Source organism: Bos javanicus, chromosome 14 (genome assembly GCF_032452875.1).
Source record: "Bos javanicus breed banteng chromosome 14, ARS-OSU_banteng_1.0, whole genome shotgun sequence".
In the NCBI taxonomy this organism is placed as follows: Eukaryota; Metazoa; Chordata; class Mammalia; order Artiodactyla; family Bovidae; genus Bos; species Bos javanicus.
In genome coordinates this window covers 81,581,026-81,602,836 of record NC_083881.1, presented here as the reverse complement: position 1 = coordinate 81,602,836, position 21,811 = coordinate 81,581,026, and the positions used below count along the sequence as shown (strand labels likewise).

Below are 21,811 nucleotides of genomic sequence, written 5' to 3'. Positions count from 1 at the left end.
TACATGACTACTGGAAAAACTATAGCTTTAACTATACGGACCTTTGTTGGCAAAGTAATGTCTCTGCTTTTCAATATGCTGTCTAGGTTGGTCATCGCTTTCCTTCCAAGGAGTAAGCGTCTTTTAATTTCATGGCTGCAGTCACCATCTGCAGTGATTTTGGAGCCCAAAAATATAAAGTCTTTCACTGTTTCCCCATCTATTTCCCATGAAGTGATGGGACCAGATGCCATGATCTTCATTTTCTGAATGTTGAGTTTTAAGCTAACTTTCTCACTCTCCTCTTTCACTTTCATCTAGAGGTTCTTTAGTTCTTCTTCACTTTCTACCATAAGGGTGGTGTCATCTGCGTATCTGAGATTATTGATATTTCTCCCGGCAATCTTGATTCCAGCTTGTGCTTGCTCCAGTCCAGCATTTCTCATGATGTACTCTGCATATAAGTTAAATAAGCAGGGTGACAATATACAGCCTTGACGTGCTCCTTTCCTTTTTTGGAACCAGTCTGTTGTTCGATGCCCAGTTCTAACTGTTGCTTCCTGACCTGCATACAGATTCCTCAGGAGGCAGGTAAGGTGGTTTGATAGTCCCACGTCTTGAATTTTCCACAATTTGTTGTGATCCACACAGTCAAAGGCTTTGGCATAGTCAATAAAGCAGAAGTAGATGTTTTTTTGGAACTCTCTTGCTTTTTCAATGATCCAATGGATGTTGGCAATTTGATCTCTGGTTCCTCTGCCTTTTCTAAATCCAGCTTGAACATCTGGAAGTTCATGGTTCATGTACTGTTGAAGCCTTGCTTGGAGAATTACTTGGCTAGTGTGTGAGATGAGTGCAATTGTGCGGTAGTTTGAGCTTTCTTTGGCATTGCTTTTCTTTGGAACTGGAATGAAAACTGACCTTTCCAGTCCTGTGGCTACTGCCAAGTTTTCCAAATTTGCTGGCATATTGAGTGCAGCACTTTCACACCATCATCTTTCAGGATCTGAAATAGCTCCACTGGGATTCCATGACCTCCACTAGTTTTGTTCACAGTGATGCTTCCTAAGGCCCACTTGACTTCGCATTCCAGGATGTCTGGCTCTAGGTGAGTGATAACTCCACCGTGGTTATCTGGGTCATCAAGATCTTTTTTGTACAGTTCTTCTGTGTACTCTTGCCACTTCTTAATATCTTCTGCTTCTGTTAGGTCCATACCATTTCTGTCCTTTATTGTGCCCATCTTTGTATGAAATGTTGGTATCTCTAATTTTCTTGACGAGATCTCTAGTCTTTCCCATTCTATTGTTTTCCTCTGTTTCTTTGCATTGATCGCTGAGGAAGGCTTTCTTATCTCTCCTTGCTATTCTGCATTCAAATGGGTGTATCTTTCCTTCTCTCCTTTGCCTTTAGCGTCTCTTCTTTTTGCAGCTACTTATAACGTCTCTTCAGACAGCCATCTTGCCTTTTTGCATCTCTTTTTCTTGGGGATGGTCTTGATCCCTGCCTCCTGTACAATGTCACGAATCTCTGTCCATAGTTCATCAAGCACTCTGTCTATCAGATCAAACCCTTGAATCTATTTGTCACTTCCACTGTATAATCGTAAGGGATTTGATTTAGGTCATATGTGAATGGTCTAGTTGTTTTCCCTACTTTCTTCAATTTAAGTCTGAACTTGGCAATAAGGAGTTCATGATGTGAGCCACAGTCAGCTCCCAGTCTTGTTTTTGCTGACTGTATAGAGCTTCTCCATCTTTGGCTACAAAGAATATAATCAATCTGATTTTGGTATTGGCCATCTGGTGATGTCCATGTGTAGAGTCTTCTCTTGTGTTGTTGGATGAGGATGTTTGCTATGACCAGTGCATTCTCTTGGCAAAACTCTATTAGTCTTTGCCTGCTTCATTCTGTACTCCAAGGCCAAATTTGCCTGTTACTCCAGGTAGCTCTTGACTGCTTGCTTTTGCATTCCAGTACCTGATAATGAAGAGGATATCTTTTTTCAGTGTTGGTTTCTAGAAGGTCTTATAGGTCTTCATAGAACCGTTCAACTTCAGCTTCTTCAGCGTTATTGATCAGAGCATAGACAAATTACTGTGATATTGAATAGTTTGCCTTGGAAACAAACAGAGATCATTCTGTTATTTTTTAAATTTCATTCAAGTACTCATGTAAACTCCAGGAGTTGGTGATGGACAGGGAGGCCTGGCGTGCTGCAGTCCATGAGGTCACAAAGAGTCGGACACGACTGAGCAACTGAACTGAACTGAACAGCATTTTAGACCCTTTTGTTGACTATGAGGGTTACTCCATTTCTTCTAAGGGATCCCTGCCCACAGTAGTAGATATAATGGTCATCTGAGTTAAATTCACCCATTCCAGTCCATCTTAGTTCGCTGATTCCTAGAATGTCGACATTCACTCTTGCCATCTCCTGTTTGACCACTTCCAGTTTGCTTTGATTCCTGGACCTAACATTCCAGGTTAAGCATCCCACAAAACCACCACAAAATCCAAGTGATTTGTCCTGACTTTTCTTTATTCAATGTTTATTGCAGATTAAAGCCACTCCCATATGCTTAGCCAATGTCTGGCTAAAGAGACCTTTACAGGATCACACGCTGGGAATTAAGGAATTAGTGGCTTATTAGCAAGCCTGCGGAGACAAAGCCTTGGTCAGTGTTGACAGAAATCTCTTCTTGTGTTTCTAATATTCTATCTTGTATTTTTAGCTCATATCCAGCACTCTACTAAACTCTCAGTACCTTACTAAACTATGCTTTCCACTTCCTGGATTAGATTAAAAGTGAGATTTCTGCATTTTAAATGTAGTTATAGCCAGGGATGTGTGCTACTAACTAAAGACAAGTCCCATCCACACCTGAAAAATTAGCCCTTTCTGCTTTTTTAAGTGAGGAAACCATTTATCATTTATCCAGACATAAAAAAACAGTAACAATCACGAGGACTCCCTGGTGGTCCTGTGGATAAGAATCCACCTGCCAGTGACGGGCACACGGGTTTGATCCCTGGTCTGGGAAGATTCCTCGTGCAGCGGGGCTTCTAAGCCCATGAACCACAACTACTGAGCCCACGCTGCACGTCCCGAAGCCAGAGTGCCAAGTCTGCGCTTCACGAGAGATGCCACCACAAGAGGCCCACGCAACTGGGGAGCGGCCTCCACCCGCAGCGGCTGGAGGAGAGCCTGCCAGCAGCGATGAGCTAATCAATTAGTTTAAAATGAATGACCTTATCAGCAAATTTGAAAGGTTAGAAAATGCCATCTGGAATTCTATAATGTTGGCTCTGTCCCTGCCCCCCAAACAACAACACGATCTTTCCTACTGACAATGCAAATCTGATCAAAGAAATTTTCATTGTTTGATCCCATCTTCTGAATATTATTCATGCTGATAATGACAAAACACGATTAACAGTTCCTGGAAATTCATTCTTGGGGAATCCATCTTTTGTTATTGTTCTTGATACTTTTAGTAAAAATAAGCAGACATTTTAAGAGTTTCACCTTTGAAGCCAAATCCCAAACTGTAGATGAACTTGAGAGCCATGATGCTAATGTACTGCCCATGGATAGCACAGATCCATCACTTCATCTCCTGAATGAGTTTGCTGCTTATCAGTTCTCCCCAAAAGTAAAAAAAAATCACTGAGAGAAACACTGAAGTAAACCCAGATAAAGACCGAACAACAGCTCCGTGCAGTTTAAGGCGTGTTATCAGCCTTCCTAAGCAGCTCCCACCACCACAGCAGCCGCATTTCCTGGGTGTTTAATATGCACAAAGCACGGCTGCAAATATTTCACACAGATTATCTCAGCTCAATCCCCACAGAATGCCCCAAGATCCCCACTACGGTTCTACCTATTATCCATAAATGGGAAAATGGAGACTTGGAGAGATCACATAATTGGCTTAACCAGCCCTCCTGACTCTACGTCCTGCAGGATTCACAACGTAACGTTGCCTCCTCAAGCAGAATGCGTGTGTCTAAGTTCGTCGTGTGTCGTCCACGGTAACTTGCACAGAGCACACGAGCGCATGACAGAAGCGTGGGTGACGGTCACACTCACCCTGGCGGGACTCCAGGACAACCCTGTAGGCGGTGGCGTGGCGCTGCACCTGCCAGCGGGCACACAAGCTGGTCGTTTGGACCTCGTCTGCCTGAAGGTCGGTCACGCCCAGAAACACTGCAGTGAAACAGAAACACGACTCGGTCACGCTGCAGACAGCGCCACAGTCACCCCCAGTCCGAAGTCAACTCTGGCAGAATCTGAATTCAAGGTTCCACAGCCAGCAGTAGGAAACCCACCAAGTTACACAAAGGATAGTGATTTTATGACTTTAAAAAGCAGTTGCAGAATGTGATGTATGATAGGGTTTGTCTGTTCCCTGTAAAAAAAAAAAAGAAAATATATGTCTGGAAAAAGCCAGTTGTGATGGATGGTGAAATTATGGGTGATTTTAAATCCTCCCTCTTCATTAATTTATGCTTTCAAAATATTCCACAATTAATATATAATACTTTCATAACAAAAATGTTAAACACAATATATACTCATCAACTACTGAAAGAAAGCCATGGTTTAAACAAAAGGGAGGAGCAAAGAGGACAAAAGAGAAATTACTCAAACAGCAGCAGCTCACACCGGCTGGCCCTCAAAACACGACTGAATGAGAGTGAGCAAACTTCTGAAAATTTAAAAAGGAAAAATTGAACACAGAAAACAAAAAATGATTAAAAATACATGAATTCTTATTCATCTTAGAATAAACACAGTTATATACAAAAGTCATTCACAGGGAGTTTATTTGAAGAAGCAGTAAAAATACTGTTTCTCCAATTGAGGACTAAGGATTCAGTGTTTACCACTTAGATCCAAGCAGAAAAAGCAGAAAATTAATAATGTTTACTTTTTCTAATGACCTCTGCCTTCATCCACATCATTCTCTTGTACTTCTCTTTCAGTCACTTCATAAAATTTAAAAATAGCTTAAAATTATTTTTTAAGATGGTAAAAATAATCTGGACTAGTAACAATTTGCATCATGACATTGTTCCTTTTTGTTGATCAGCAAAGGAAGACCATTTTTCCTAAGGCAATGAAACAATCCTCTCAAAAAAAGGAAACCAATAATGACTTATATACCCACACTAAATTTTTAAAATACCGTGAATCAATTTATTTTCCATTTTACAGGGTTTTATTATTCTTGGGAGAAAGAGAGAAAGCAAGCCAATCTAATTTTTACCTTAAGGATAGATGATAAAACAATTCAATACTTTCATTATTTTAAAACACATTTGGAATACTCACATTTATTAAAGAAGAGAAGACGGATGAAACAGAAGGAGGGGAGCCGAGAAAAGAGGACAGAGAGACGAGAGAGTAAGAAGAAAGAGCAAGAAAATCGGGGACAGGAGGACTGGCTCAGACAGGCATCTGGAGAGAAGAGGAGGATGAACTAGCGGGAGGCGATGAAGGTGGGCAACACACAGGGGACTCACGGGGCTTGAGCAAGGCTGCTGGGCGGCGATGGGGCACAGCTCACGGAATCCCTGGAGGCTTCCCTGGGGGCTCAGAGGGTGAAGAAGCCGCCTGCAGCGGCTCCATCCCTGGGCCGGGAAGATGCCCTGGAGAAGGGAATGGCACCCCACTCCAGCGTTCTGGCCTGGAGATGGACAGAGGAGCCTGGAAGGCTGCAGTCCGTGGGGGTCACAAAGAGTCGGACACGACTGAGCAACTGACACTTTCACTTCCTAGAACCTACAACACTATCATTTCAATTGCCAAGTCCGAGATCAGAGCTGTATGCCAAAGGCTTCCGAGTCCTGTTGAAGAGAGACACTGTTTCTTTTGAGATTAAATGGATCCCATATTTAATTTTAAAGATTTCCATAAAAAAGAATTCAGAAAGCTTCCTCTAATGAAAGGGCAGAGCAGGGGACAACAGAGGCTGAGATGGCTGGATGGCATCACCGACTTGATGACGTGAGTCTCAGTGAACTCCGGGAGTTGGTGATGGACAGGGAGGCCTGGCATGCTGCGATTCATGGGGTCGCAAAGAGTCAGACACGACTGAGGAGCTGAACTGAACTGAGCCCCTATATAAACACAGGTGGCCAGACACAGGTGGCCTGGGGTTTGGTCCAATATGTGCCTCATACTTACAAAATTCCTTTCGTTGGAATAATTTTTTGATTAGCAACCAGAGTGAGAGATGACCCAAATTCACAAAGCGCAGTCATCACAATGATAAAAGTGGTTATTTGTCGAGTGCTTGCCATACAGTAGATCCTTTGTATGTTATATCTTTAGTCTTCCCAAACAGTCTATAAACAGTTATTACTATTAATATTATATCTTCATTTTAGGGTCGAGAAAATGTGGGCTCAGAGAGGTGAGAGGTTATTTGCTCAAGGCCTTAGCTAATAAGAAGATTTACGGTTTACACTTCTGATTATACCATGACTAACATCCTCGAGTGTGGGCCATGTGCTGTTGATAACACTAGGGGTAATTTCAGTCATCCGACAGCCAAACCATTTTTATTTTGGTCATTTATGTATTACCTTTAATGTGTATTAAAGTGAAAGTGAAAGTCACTTGGTCGTGTCCAACTCGTTGCGACCCCATGGAATATACGATCCATGGAATTCTCCAGGCCAGAGAAAAAGTGGGCAGCCTTTTCCTCCTCCAGGGGATCTTCCCGACCCAGGAATCGAACTGGGGTCTCCTGCATAGCAAGCAGATCCTTTACCAGTTGAGCCACCAGGGAAGCGACGTGTATTAAAAAGACTGGTTTTCTGTTGAGAGTTATTATGTGGTTTTTGAAAGCACTTAAGTAAAAACAAAAAGAAACTGTAAGTTGATTTAAAGAAATATATTAAACAGATGGTGTGGAAGCATAAGAAACAGCAGGAATATGGCACATACGTGCCGGAGTCTGGAAAACACTGTATTATGCCACGGGTGTCTGTGAGTGATGTGTGCCAAGGAGAAGTCCCAGATGCTGTGCAGACAGCATGCAAGCCCTTAAAAGACAGAGAAGGAAGGCTTTCGAGTGGTGCAAGTATCTTTAACGGACGGGGTGAGAGGGTGGAGAGGGGCAAAGGCTTTGACAAAGGCAAGTTTCCCCTGGCTCAGCTTGGACCGGCTTTGACCGCATCAGGTTATATGGGTTGGATGGAAAATTTCACCTAATTTGAAAAATACCAACAAAGACTTTCCAGAAGGAAATCCCATCCGCCACCATCAAGTATGTTTGAACGCCGGCTTCTGACATCCTGCCTGCCAACTAGGACTCTGAACCACAGCCCTGAGTAGGGAGCACACCTTTCTTTCCATGAGGCACCATCCAGAAAAGGCAACACTGGAGAAAAGAGACACCGACTGCTGAGCTGCCGCAGGGCTTAAGTTACAGAGAAAAACAAAGTGCAGAACCACGCGCGGCAGCGGCCAGCCTTACGTGTTTTCACCACGCCGGTCAGAGCGTCGCTGAAACCCGAGGCCTGGGACGCGAATATTTTCACATTGTAGTCCATTCCGCTGAGCAGGTTTGTGATGAGGATGGTGTTAATGTTAGCTCCCACGAACGTTTCCAGGGTTGGGCCAGCAACTAAAGGAGAAAGAGTGTATTTCAGTTGCCACAGAATAGGGAAAAGGAGAGACACTTCTGAACTGATTGACATATTCCACTGTGCTTCAGATTGCCCAGGAGACACTCACAGGGTGCGGCTTGGATCTAGCCCCGTTACGCTCCAAGACTTACCCACCCACCTGACTCCCAGGCTCAGGCTCCTTCAAGGCATCTAGTCCTTTTCTTAAATATAGTTCTTTCCCTAGAGCTACCCAAAGAAACTGGTTCACCTCACCGTCCACCATACTGTGAGGCCTTCACAGTGGAGCCGCCAGGATGTCACGGGCTTCGGGGTGCGTGATGAAACAGGAGTCATTTTGGGTTAGCCCACCTCAGACACCAGCTTTGTCCCCTGAAGGCATTAAGTTGCCCTGGCGGCCACTTTGTCATGGACACTATGCCACACCTCGCCGCATAAGGACAACCATATACGCTATCAGGATGGGCTCCATAGCCCCTCTTCTGCTGTTTAAGGTCACACAGATGACACTCCTCCTCCCAGGCCCTTGACCATCTGCCTTCTTTGGGCTTTTACATTTTCACCTCTGTTCCAACCCAGTGGAATCTTTGATTGATCAGGAAAAATATTCTGTGCTATGTCATATATAGGAGAAGGCAATGGCACCCCACTCCAGTACTCTTGCCTGGAGAATCCCATGGGGGCAGGAGCCTGGTGGGCTGCAGTCCATGGGGTCATGAAGAGTCGGACACTTACTGAGCGACTTCACTTTCACTTTTCACTTTCATGCATTGGAGAAGGAAATGGCAACCCACTCCAGTGTTCTTGCCTGGAGAATCCCAGGGATGGCAGAGCCTGGTGGGCTGCTGTCTCTGGGGTCGCACAGAGTTGGACACGACTGAAGCGACTTAGCAGCAGCAGCAGCAGCATGTCCTACACAAATTGAGACTCATAGTGCTTTCGAGGGCAGAAAGGTTTTTATTGACCCATAGGATGATTTTTAAGTTTTCCTCAACCTGATGAATTTTATACCTTGCCACAGTTTTCAGAAAGCTATGCTATGTGTACCGTGGCTGACTCATGTCAGTGTGTGGCAAAAACCACTACAATATTGTAATTAGCCTCCAATCAAAATAAATTAATATTTTTTAAAAAGCTATGACAAACCTACACACCATATTAAAAGGCAGAGATATCACTTTGCTGACAAAGGTCCGTATAGTCAAAGTTATGGTTTTTCCAGTAGTCATGTACTGATGTGAGAGTTGGGCCATAAAGAAGGCTGAGCACCAAAAAACTGATGCTTTCAAACTGAGGGCAGGAGGACAAGCGGGTAACAGAGGAAGAGATGGTTGGATGGCATCATCAACTCAATGGACATGAGTTTGAGCAAGCTCCAGGAGATAGTGAAGAACAGGGAGGCCTGGCGTGCTGCGGTCCATGGGGTCGCAAAGAGTTGGACACGACTTAGTGACTGAAGAACAAATACCTTAATACAGTTTCCAGAATGAGGAGACTGAGAAGTTGGTAAATGGACTTTCTCTAACTAATCCAAGAAGTAAGAGGTAGAAGAGGAATAAGAAATCGGAGAGTCTAAATGTTTAGAGCTTATATATCCATCAAGCCACAGAAGCTTCTTATTGCTAAGGAGTCAAAGTCTGCTTTGGCTGGCTCCTTGTCTGGGGTGGGCAAAGGTCAACTGTAGACCAAGTATATATTCTGCTTATTAACATACCAGCTGTTTTTTAGGTGAGGTGGTAACTTCAACACATTTTTCTTTTTTTTTTCATAAAAGGGAAGAGACTCTTCCCATTTCTTAAAACCAGTGATGGAAAGTAAAAACAAAAATAACCTATCTTTGAAGATTATATTTTTAAAAAGCATGACTTACCACTGACAGGTTTGTAGACAATCCTATAGCCCTTAACTGGGGAAGACGGGGGGTCCCACGCAATGCGCAATCTGTTATACCATTCTTCCGAAACCTGTAAGTTTTGGGGACCAGAGGGTGGCACTGGGCAGGAAGGAAAATGCAAAAAATGGTTTAATGTGGTTTCCATCTTTACAACCTACCTTTTGGTTAATAGAGTCTAATGGATTTCCCCACAGCTTAAAAATACTTACAAGGGAAAATGCACTGAAGTAAACAGTAAGAAAACTTAGAGAATCCATGGGAATGTTAAGTATTAAATAGTAGAAGATAATTGCTCTTGTGGTAAAACACTTTCATCTGAAGAGCAGCTCTTCACTCAATGAAATTTGGCTCCATTTTCTTCAGTTACTTTAAAGCAATATTGAAGTGAGAAGTGTTTATGAAAACATTTCTGTCACACGTCTCTCTGTCACACTATCATATCCAGGATGATTAGATTAATAGAGTGATAGCAATTCTTAGAGGTAAGACTTTTTTTTTTTTGCTTTCATCTTCATATTAGGGGTTCTGAACCATATCTGGTGGTTCAGACAGCAGAGAATCTGCCTGCAATACAGGAGACCCAGGTTCAATTCCTGGGTTGGGAAGATTCCCCTGGAGTAGGTAATGGCAACACACTCCAGTATTCTTGCCTGGAGAATCCCATGGACAGAGGAGCCTGGCAGGCTATAGTCCACGGATCGGAAAGAGTCAGACACGACTGAGCGACTAACGCTTTCACACTTTCATATTGCCTATATTCTGTGAAATTTTAATCATCATTCATCAATTTTTTATCAAAACAGGAGAGCTATTTGCATGAAGGATCTTTGTAAACTATTATGCATGTTGATGGATATTATCATTATTACTCTGTTGCTGACAGAATTTAGTTGTGTTAACCACTGCTTAAAATAAGTGGACCACTCAAAATTATTTCAAAGAACACCCTTTGAAATAACTTTATTGTATAGATGGTATTTCCATAGTAATAGCCTTTAAAAGTTTTTATTTGTTTGAGTATATATGCGTGTTCATCATGGAACCCTTTTATAAATTATGCAAATCAAACATTTAAACAAATTGTATACAGTTTTAAAGGTTGTTTTCCATTTACATTATCACAAAACGGTGCTGCACAAGACATCCTTCAGCCTATTTCACACCCAAGTCTGTGCTGCGACAGGGCCAAACCGAAACAGGACAAACAGAAACCCAGGACAACACGAGAGAAGACGCGGAACCCAGGACAACACAAGAGAAGACGCGGAGTGCTTTGCCCAAGTGGTCAGAGAAGCCTGAGTCGGTGGCGTCGAGCCGAGACCAAAATGACAAGAAGTCAGAAATGCAAACCTCTGGGAAAGGATATTCAGCCTGGCAGCTGTGGCTCGCGTCAATTTCTAAGGCTGAGCCAAGCTTTAGAAAGCCGAGGAAGGGCAGGGAAGGCGGGCTGGCTGGGGGCGAGCTCAGGAGGGTCCAGGTCACCTCGGCCTGAAGGGCCCCCGCACAGATCTCAGAGTTTATGCTGAGTACCACGGGGAGCCATCAGGTGGCTTGGAACAGAGGGGAGACATGAGACCATCTAGATTTTCAAAAGCTTCTCCGCTGCTGTGAAGAGAGCACAGCATCCGGGAAAGAGGGCAGGAAGACGTGGGCGTGCGCTCGGGTGAGCAGGTGTGACGTGCTGGGTGAGCAGTTAGGTGAGGGGTGTGCATGGGCCCGGATGGGCCTCTGAGAGACTCGCAACACTGGGGACGATCAGACGCTGGAGGAGGGAGATGCAGCTATGATTCAAGTCTTAGGTTTTAGAGACAAGAGAACGGAACCCAAGAGCAGTGAAGCGATTTGCCCGAAGTCACACAGCTTGAATGTGTGAAGACAGAATCCAAGCAGATTTTCTCTCTCCAAATCCCCTTTTCTCTTCTTTTTTATTGGAGGAGAGTTGCTTTACACTGCTGTGTCAGTCTGCTGTACGCAAAGTGGACCGGCCGTGTGTACACAGCACACACACATCCCCACTTTCTTTGGATTTCCTCCCCACTTAGGCCACCACGGAGCCTGGGCAGAGGCCCCGAGCTCTGCAGCAGGTCCACGTTGCCTGTTGTATACATGGCAGTGTGCATATGTCACGCCCAGCCTCCCTGCTCATCCCACCCCTGCCTTCTCGCCCTGGAATCCATGCGTTTGTCCTCTTGAGGTCTGTGTCTCTACTTCTGCTTTTTAAATAAGACCTATACCAGTTTTGGGGCTTCCCTGGTAGCTCAGATGGTAATGAATCCACCCGCAATGCAGGGGACCCAGGTGAAGTCCCTGAGTCAGGAAGATCCCCTGGAGAATGGAAAGGCTACCCACTCCAGGATTCTCGCCTGGAGAATTCCATGGACAGAGGAGCCTGGTGGGCCACAGTCCATGGGGTGGCAAAGAGTAGGACACACGTGAGCGACTGACACTTCCAGACCATTTCCACCCCCTACGCTGCAGCTGCTGGGTGCATTACAGAGGACATCGAGCAACCCCAGGGGGAGGCTTCACTCACAGGTCTTTCCAGGGGCAGAGACACTGACCCCTTCTCCGTCATCATAGATGGGCGTCACTGTGACCTTGTACTCAGTCTCAGAGAGCAGATTCTTCAGAAGGAGAGTGTTCTGGCTTCCAGGCACCATAATCTGAAGACAAAAGCAAAGGACCATGGTGTCGGTCAGACTTGCGTTCCGGCTGGTCCACTAAAGAGGAGGACTTGAGGCACTTTGAAATAATCAGAAGCAGGGAGATGTGCTTGAGGCTGACAAGAGGAAGACATCCATGCGAAAGCACTTCTCTCTGCAGCTCCCCTCAGAGCAGCCCTCAGCTTCTAATCACTAAAGCAGAAGGCTTAGATGTGAAGCTTGAGCACTCAGGAACAGCCTTCTCTCAACATCTTTTCAGCATTTGTAAAGCAGCCAGAAGAAAAAACGATCGCCTCTTTGCAAAGCAGGTGTTTATGGCTTAGGAGTGTTCATTCTATAACACAGCCTGCACAGCATATTTGCTTCTACTTAAATATCCTCTTGAAAAGTCAGCCTTCCATTTCTCCCTGTTCAGAGATCATCTGATCCCAGTATTTCAGGGTGGATGCTAGCCAAGAACACCACAACCACACGTTAAATCCCAGATTTCCGAGCCAAAAGATATTTACCGGTGACACTAAGAAAGGTTGCAGTTTCTTTTACTTCTGAAAGGAGAGGTCTTCCTCAATATGAAATCACCATTCCTCTGACTCTAAAGTCTGCAGAAACTAAAATCCAGCAGTGGGGTGGACACCACCCACACACTGGTGCCACGCTCCGTGTAGCGAATCCTGCCATCCCTAAAAGAACATATGGACCAGAAAAGCCACATGTTCTTAATACTAAGGCCACAAAACATTCTCCCCAGGCTTCAGCAGTTAGATGCTGGCACATTTCTGGGCCATTTGAAAGACTTCATCATGGCTGGAAAAACATGCTAGGATGTAAGAACTGACCCAAACTAGTTTCAGGGAGTCACAAGACTGGGACAGCTGGAGCTGGTTTTGGATTTAAGAGCTGGGTAAAAAGCCAGCAGGCAGAGGGCGTGCTGTCTACTTCTGGATGAGGGAAGGAACCTATACATCATGGAATAAGCCCTAGAAAGCCTCGAGTTGAACTCAGAAGCAGCTGTCGCTAAGACATTGCTAAGCTCTAAAAGCAGCCGGGGTAGGGGGTTAATATAAAGAGAGGAAGTCTGCACTAGGTGATTTATACTAAAGCAATATGATTTTGCTCCTCATATGGAATGACATTGAATATCCAGGGTGGTACTGATGCAGTCCTAGGAGGGAGATTTTACACAAGGAGCTCTGCTTTACTCTAGAAGGAGTTGGATAACCCCGCATTAAGAAGACGTTAAAAAAGAATCGCAGTTGTCCTGTCTGGTCTCATCCACCATGTAGCTTCCTTTAGGGCATTTCTTTTCTATATAACCCTCTGGAGCCCAGAGCCTGCGCTTTGACTCCAAGCTGTGTGCCTATCTACCCACCCATGCTGGTGCTCCTTATATAAGGTCACCTCTCAAACTGAGAAGCACACGGACTTGGGACCAATCAGATGTGGCCTGCAGGGCACTGGAAGCTGTGGGGCTGTCCTGCAGGGCTCGTTTAACCTGCCAGGCAGCAGTTTCTGGGGTTTATAGCAATAGCGCTCATTTAGCTAGCTGTTATTATCTGCCAAGTACTGCTCTAAGTATCCAATTGCAGTAACTCACTCTTCACCACAGCATTTTGAGGTAAGAAGTATCATTACTCTCATTTTATAGATGAGGAAACTGAGACTCATATAGCTATTGGGTAAAAAAAAAAAAAGCCATGGGCTTCCCAGGTGGCTCAGTGGTAAAGAATCTGCCTGCAATGCAGGAGATGCAAGTTCCATCGCTGGGTCAGGAAGACCTCTGGAGAAGGGAATGGCAACCCATTCCAGTATTCTTGCCTGGAGAATCCCATGGACAGAGGAGCCTGGCAGGCTACAGTCCATAGCACTGCCAAGAGTTGGACACAACTGAGCAACGAAACACCCACACACAAAAAGGCCATATTGAAATCCTGAGTATCTGCTCTGAGCCCTTTTTTAACCACTGCCCTCTGTTCCAGCTGACTGCACTATGAAAACCTCTTTGTCCTCATGGTACTCACTCCCAAGAATAAAACATAAACCTTCTCTTGGGTATGCAAAGTCCCTTCTACTGGGCCTCTGCTTGTGTGCGCAAAGCAAGGTAAAGATGAGCGCCCACTCAGAAGATCTAAACAGACATTTCTCCAAAAATGACATATGGATGGCCAAGAAGCACATAAAAAGATGCTCAACATCCCTAAGTATTAGAGAAATGCAAATCAAAATGACAATTAGGTATCACCCCACACTGCCGGTCAGAATGGACATCATCATAAATCTATAAACAATAAATGCTGGAGAGGAGAGGGTGCAGAGCAAAGGGAACGCTTCTGCACTGTTGATGGGATGTAAATTTGTTCTCTATGAAGAACAGTCTGGAGCTTCCTTAACAAACTAAAATAGAACTACCATATGATCCAGCAATCCTGCTGCTGTGGCTGCTGCTAAGTCGCTTCAGTCGTGCCCTAACCCTAACTCCATGCGACCCCATAGACAGCAGCCCACCAGGCTCCCCTGTCCCTGAGATTCTCCAGGCAAGAACACTGGAGTGGGTTGCCATTTCCTTCTCCAATGCATGAAAGCGAAAAGCGAAAGTGAACTCGCTCAGTCGTGCCCGACTCTTAGCGACCCCATGGACTGCAGCCCACCAGGCTCCTCCATCCATGGGACTTTCCAGGCAAGAGTACTGGAGTGGGGTGCCATTGCCAGCAATCCTACTCCTGAGCATATACCCGGAGAAAACCACAATTTGAAAAGATACATGTACCCCAGTGCTCACTGCAGCACCATTTACAACAGCCAGGCCATGGAAGCAGCCTAAACGGCCACTGACGGAGGAATGGATAAAGAAGACGTGGTGCGTATACACGAAGGAACATCATTCAGCCATGAAAATGACCCCATTTGCAACAGTCTGGATGGACCTAGAGATTATCTATCATACTGAGTGAAGTAAGTCAGACAGAGAAAGACAAATATCATATGATATCACGCATATGAGGAATCTAATTTTAAAAATGATATATATTATCTTATTTACAAACCGAAAAGGCTCACAGATTTTGAAAACAAACTTATAGTTACCAAAAGGGAAACGTGGTGGGGGAGACAAATTAGGAACCTGAGATTAACATACACACACTACTGTATATAAAATAGATAACCCACAAGGACCTACAGTATAGCACAGGGAAATTTACTTAGCATTCTGTAACAATCTGTACGGGAAAAGAATCTGAAAAGGAATGGACATATGTACATGTGTAACCACATCCTTTTGCTGTACGCTGAAACTAATACAACATTGTAAACCAACTATACTTCAGTAAAACTATTTTAAAGAGATGGGCACCCATTAAAAACACATGCTACAGGTCATAGCAGATGATGGTTTTGTTTATGAAACAATTCTATAAAAGACACTCATGGTTAAATGAGATGCAAATCTAACCAGTAAACGTCACGTTTTTAATTTTTCAAATACGCTACTCCATGTCTAGCTCCATTATTGCTCAAAGCTCTTCAGAACTGGATCTCATCCAGCAAGAGGTTCCCACTGTAGACAGAGGATTCCCCATGTCTCATTTTGCTGCTGTCTTAGAAAGTTCTGTTTCTGTAAAGTGATTATCATGCTTTCTATGGTGAAGGATTAGGTGGGGTTGGTGCTGTTGTTTTAATTCCAACCCCTGAAGATCAGTATTCTTATAAAATATAATAAAACAAAATTGCTAAAACATATCATATTCTTGAATATTCCAGCAATGTCAAATTGCTATAAATGTTTTTAAAAACTTAATGTTAATATCAAGCTTATCTTGTAGGAGACTGATCTACATTCTGACTATCCCTGCTCTAGAATATTTCCTGCAACTTAAAATTCAGTGCACAGTTTTAGATTTTTCGGGTAGGATCCAGAAAAGTCTGGAATCCTGGTCAGCCTTTCACAAATAAAGACACGTGAGACCTCCCTCCACTGCCAACAAAGCTCAGGGCAAGGTCACTGTCATGGCTCCATTTCTTAGCAGAGCTGAAAGTCAGTCTTTATGAAATATTTGACAGGGAGTTTTACTTTCTAAGGGTTTGAAAGCTTTTTATTGGGAATATTTCATAGATTTGATTATGCTTAGAAAATATAGAAATATTTCACTTAACCTCATTTGGAAAAGTAAAGTTAATTCCCCTTGTTTTATATATATTAAAGCTTGAATTTGGTTTACCATAGATCTATACTATTCTCCAACTTTGGTACTTTATCTTGGCATTTCCTTGGATAAATTTAATAAGGTTTTATAGCTAAAGAAGATTTGGAAAGATGGTAAGAGGCGTTTCTCCTATCCGGACACATTTCCTTTCCCACATTTGTAACATGTTTAAGCCCTCTGTCTTTCCCTGTCAGCCTCATTATTTTAATCATTCATTTGGCTGGACTTACTCACCTAACGTGAACAGTCTCACAGACGCAGAGAACAGACCTTGTGGTTGTCAGGGGGCAGGGATGAGGGAGGGGTCGAGCTGAGGCTGGAGTTAGCCTCATGTGACAGTAAGCTGTCACATACAAGATGGATAAACAAGGTCCCTCTGTACAGCACAGGGGGGATAAACCATGACGAAAAGAGTGTGTGTGTGTGTGACTGAATCACTCTGCGGCAGAGCAAAAACCCACACAACACTGTAAATCAATTATACTTTAAAAAATTTAAAAAAAGAAAATATTTAAGATATTCATTTGGTAGGTGGGAGCTATTAATAATATAGTTCAAGTGCCTGACATACCTTTGTTTTATAATCTAAATGCACACACTTCCTGTCTCCAATAATATATTACATTTATATAGCAGTAATGTTTCATAAAACACAGATATAAATTCTCAATTACTCCCCAGTAGAGTCCCAGAAAATATGTCTGTAAATAAAGAGTGCACAAATTCAATTTCATTGGAATTCACTAAAGGGTCTTGATAGTTAAAAAATTCTAAAATACTTTCTTTTGCATAGCAAACACACTTCTGCACAGTAAATAATTACCATCACATTTTATCAAATATTTTTCATTTTATTACACGTTTGTTTAACTGGGGCACATATGTGTTGAAGACATTTGAACTTTTTTTCCTTCATCTAGGTGTCCAAGTGTTTCAAAATAAACAGTGTGAAATGAAAGAAACTAGCAAAGGGAAAATTATCTAGAGACGATCCAAAGTAAATATTATTATTATTTTACCTTGTATGGCTTACAAGTGCACACACAAGATTAAACTGTTACTCATTCCAAATTAGTGGGAATATTTAGCAAGAAGCTTAATGTGTTTCTTGGAAAGAGTAGAAACAAAAACCAAAAAACAAAGCTCTCACTCTGGGAAGTTTTTATGGGCTTCATTTTAGGGACTAGATTAAAATACGAGGACAATAACAGGAAAAAATGAAACATCCAAATTATGTCTTCAGTCGCCATGGTTAAGCACAATTTTAGCTTTTTGGTATGTTCCAATCATGTATCATTTGAAATCTATAATCTGAGTGAATTTATAACTCAACCTGTTTTATTCAAGCGTCCATTAACTTTCCAAAACTGCCCCCAGACCAATTCCATGGACCTTCTGGTCATTCACAGTGGACCTGCTTATTGCCCACTGTGTTATCACTGTGTTTTACGGCAATTCATCCATCAGCCCGAAATTAAGGACTTTCCTGAAAGAATCTGGAGCTCCAACAATTGTTTATGTATCATAAAAATACAATAATTTGCCATCAAAGGCTTTATAAGTGAGGAAGAGAAAGAAAGGATAATGATGTTGCTCATGCTTTTAAGACAGGCTCAAGGATATAGTGTACAACACAGGAATGTAGCCAATATTGTGTACTAACTAAATGGCAAGTAACCTTTAAAAATTATATGATTTTTAAAATTTTAAAAACGAAAACACTTCATTTCTTAATTAAAAAAGAGGGTACCCAGGTTTTCAACAGAGGAAAAAAAAAAAACAGAGATGAAACAAAGAAAACACACAAAAATCTAAATCCCTCATGAAGACACTCATGATTAAGAATACATTAGAAATGACTATAAACCTGCTCAAACAGAGTCAGTGTCAGGGAAAAATACAACCAATTGTTAATGGAGGGCATTTTATTAGGAACACTACAACTACATAAAGAAGACCTTTGAGCTCTGTTTTGCTGAACCTTTTAATCAGATTCTCACCATCAAAAATTATATACGTGTGTATATATATATGTTTATATATTAAAAGTTTATATATCAGAAGTATGCACACACATGCACAGAGACAAGTGTATAATGGACTATTTATGATCCAATTTTTGTGCTCTAGCAAGTTGTCAAGGCAACAGAAGCAAAGGGGTAAAGAAGGTTCAGATGCTTTATCTATTTAGAGCAGGTTACAAAGATGGTCAGTTTCAGAGAGAGAAAAGTCATCAAGTGTGGGTCAAACAAAAACATTAGTTTCCAGAGAGATGAAGAAATGAGCGTAAAGCTTGCATTCACAGCGCGCTGGCCTGGTTAGTCAGGAGACACAGAGGGGCTCATCAGCTCTGTTGATACACACCGTTCCCAGCACTTCTTCCGCTGGGTCCCCTTGAGCAGTCAGGTAGGTCACCCTGAACTGCTGTACACTGCTGTCTGAAATGTCCCAGGCTACCCGCAGGCTAGAAGTGGTCTCAGCATCTACCACCAGGTTCCTGATTCCGGTGCGGAAAACTGGAATAGACACAACCAGGGATTTAAAGAACTTTTTATCCATCTTATTCCAAAATGAGCTACAGAGGTGATCTGTGGACATGGCAACAAGCATCATTTATTATATCTCTGTTATGCAGACCCAGGAGAAACAAGAACTGCTCAGCTTCAGTGGTTAACCGGGAGCTAGGACCCCGATTAACAGCAAATAAAAATGGGTTTAAAAGATGCTTTCAAGGTGAGTCCGTGGACCCCTCAAAACCCCCACGCTTTGTGTACACTGGTAAAGGGAACCGGGGAGCAGCTCTCAGTCTCGATAACGAAAAGGGGAGCCCCGAGCGGGGCACGACAGTGAGAACTCTCGTCAGTCTGCGCGGGAGAAGCAGGGCAAGGGTCCCACATGGCCGAGCTCGGTGTGCAAGGCAGCATCCGACACACACACCCGTCACCTACTCACCTGTTTCTCTTTTTATTGCTAGATTTCTTAAACAATGTTGGCCGCAGCATGTGGGCCTTGGTTCTCCAACCAGGACTCAAACCCATACCCTGCCCTGGGAGACAGAGTCTTCAATCCTGGACCCCAGGAACGCTCCCCGGCCGTTCCTCGTGTTAACACCCGTCACTCAAAGCACACGTCTCCCACCGCGGCGGCCTCGATCCACGCAGCCCGCGGGGATGCTACCTTCCTCTGGATCTCTCCGCCTCCATCTGCGCTCAGCCCGCGTGGACACTACCTTCCTCTGGATCTCTCCGCCTCCATCTGCGCTCAGCCCGCGTGGACGCTACCCTTCCTCCGGGTCTCTGCGCCTCCACCTGAGCTCAGCCTGAGTGGACGCTACCCTTCCTCCGGGGTCTCTCCGCCTCCATCTGCGCTCAGCCCACGTGGACACTACCTTCCTCCGGGGTCTCTCCGCCGCCATCTGCGCTCAGCCGGTGGGGACACTACCCTTCCTCCGGGTCTCTGCGCCTCCACCTGCGCTCAGCCCGCGTGGACGCTACCCTCCGCTGGGGTCTCCGCCTCCACCCGCGCTCTCTGACCGTCTCCTCTCGTCTCCCACAGCGACGGCTCTCATTTGTCCCATCTCCTCTTCTCCCTCTCGTGCTAACTCCCTTCCGATCTCTCCACCTCCACTGACTCCTCTCTTCATTCACTTACTGCCATTCAGCACTCACTCACTGAACTTTTCCTGTATGTTAGACGGTGTCAGGCCTTTAAGACACAAATGCTTAACACGCAACAGAAATAGTGACGCGTCCCAGAGGAGGCAGACGAAGGACCTTCCTGGGCAAGACTGCGGGAGGGGACCGGGGTGTGGGTGCAGAGCGCAGCGCCTCCCCTTCAGGACGAGGCGCTCTAGACGACAGGAGGGTACCGGGAAAGCGCGAAAAACACCGCTACGGTTGAAGGCAGGAAGAGAAACAGGCTCTCACCAGGAAGCATTCCGGGGGTTATGGAAAGAGATTGCGAGCGTAAGGAAGGGCTCAGTAAAAAGGTGAACTGAAGAGCGAATCCGTGAACGATGGATACGTGGATGATAACGGAGATCCACTGAAACGTTTTAAGTCGGAAATAAACCTCATCAGGCTTCTATCTAGCTGACTCCGACAGCTAGTTGGGTGCTGTATGGTGACGGAGGGGAAGTTAGATTGAGAGAGGAAATAACTGATGTAAGACCGGTACACAGCCGGGTCTCAGTCACCCCCGGGAACAATCCTCAACAGACAGCATCAGGAGGAGTTACTGAGCTCAAAAGCAGAGCAGAGACTGCTTGGGGCTGCTCACGCTAACATCCTCTAAACGATTAGATGGAAATCCAAATGAAGACAAGAAACAGAGAGAACGCCACGGGGACAACGATGCGTAGACTGGAAGACCGATCAGCACTCAAGGATAAGAGGTGGACAGTTCTAACAGGAGAGAAATTTGACCCTGCATGCCCTGTTCCTAACAATAATATAAATCAGGTAAAACTGGGATAACATAACTTCTGCTTAGAACAAACTCTTCTTCTTACGGGTACTTGGGCTTCTGTTTGCTCTTACCTGATGTCACAGGTCTGGTAGGGGCTTCTTCGGTCGTAGGTGGTTCTGTCCAAAAACTGTCAACTAAAAAAGTATTCATGACTTTAAACTTCTCTAATGATGATAACTCTATATATTTGTGTATAGCATTTTAGAGTTTTCAAAGAAAAGGCAGACAAGGAAACTATAACCTGAAGAAGTTTCTAATCACAGACACCTGCCATCATATTGAAAATTACATCTATAAAATGTGAAATCCACTTTGAAATGGGGCCTAATCATGATGATTAAAGGAAATCAAGCAGCTGTAAAGGGGCTGCCAAGCAGGAGCAGCAAGGCAGACAGTAAGAAGCGCATCTGCGATTTCTGTGTCCACACTGGGCAACCAGAGGACAGAAGGGCTATTGAGGTCAACATGCTCATCCCGCAGCTTCTAGAATACTGGCTCAGACCCCTGGACTTGCCTTGTCTGAGACTGCAGACTCTGCCAGGGGATGGGCTACCTCCAATGACATGGAGTACAAAGACCCAGCCCTTTGACTCAATTTGGGAGCACTCAGAAGGGCCACGCCAGGTGCAGAATTTCTAACAGAATATCCTGAGGGCTCAGTTTTAGCCTTTCCCTGTTCCCTATCCTTTCATCCTTGTTTCTTTACAGACGCATCTCCCGACTACACTCTCAACAAACCTTCTGGATGCAATTTTCTATTTCAGAATCTGGCTCCAGGGAACCCAATCAAAGACAACGTGTGGTTATTACCTCATATTTAAAAAATGAAGGGATGAATGAATCAGCAAGCGAATTTTGTGCAAGATCCTTGGAACCAAGATCAACTTGGGATTTTCCAGAAACTCCTAGACACTTCTGCCCTACATTTATCTGATTTGCTCATTTATTCAGTTATAAATTATTTCATC

General features: G+C 44.1%; 1 protein-coding gene across 7 annotated transcripts in view; it reads right to left on the bottom strand.

Annotated features, from left to right (window-relative positions):
* COL14A1 (collagen type XIV alpha 1 chain) overlaps positions 1 to 21,811 on the bottom strand; it is a 233,440-nt gene that overhangs the window by 120,586 nt on the left and 91,043 nt on the right. For all 7 annotated transcript variants that reach the window (XR_009740970.1, XR_009740971.1, XM_061439527.1 and 4 more), the window contains exons 18-23: positions 20,915 to 20,977; positions 18,741 to 18,892; positions 12,048 to 12,177; positions 9,491 to 9,613; positions 7,470 to 7,619; positions 4,073 to 4,189 (exon numbers count right to left, since the gene is read on the bottom strand). Coding sequence is in view for 5 of the 7 variants with exons in the window: in XM_061439527.1 (XP_061295511.1) it covers positions 4,073 to 4,189; positions 7,470 to 7,619; positions 9,491 to 9,613; positions 12,048 to 12,177; positions 18,741 to 18,892; positions 20,915 to 20,977 (735 nt within the window). In the remaining 2 variants the exon portion in view is untranslated. The remainder of the gene's footprint in view (positions 1 to 4,072; positions 4,190 to 7,469; positions 7,620 to 9,490; positions 9,614 to 12,047; positions 12,178 to 18,740; positions 18,893 to 20,914; positions 20,978 to 21,811) is intronic.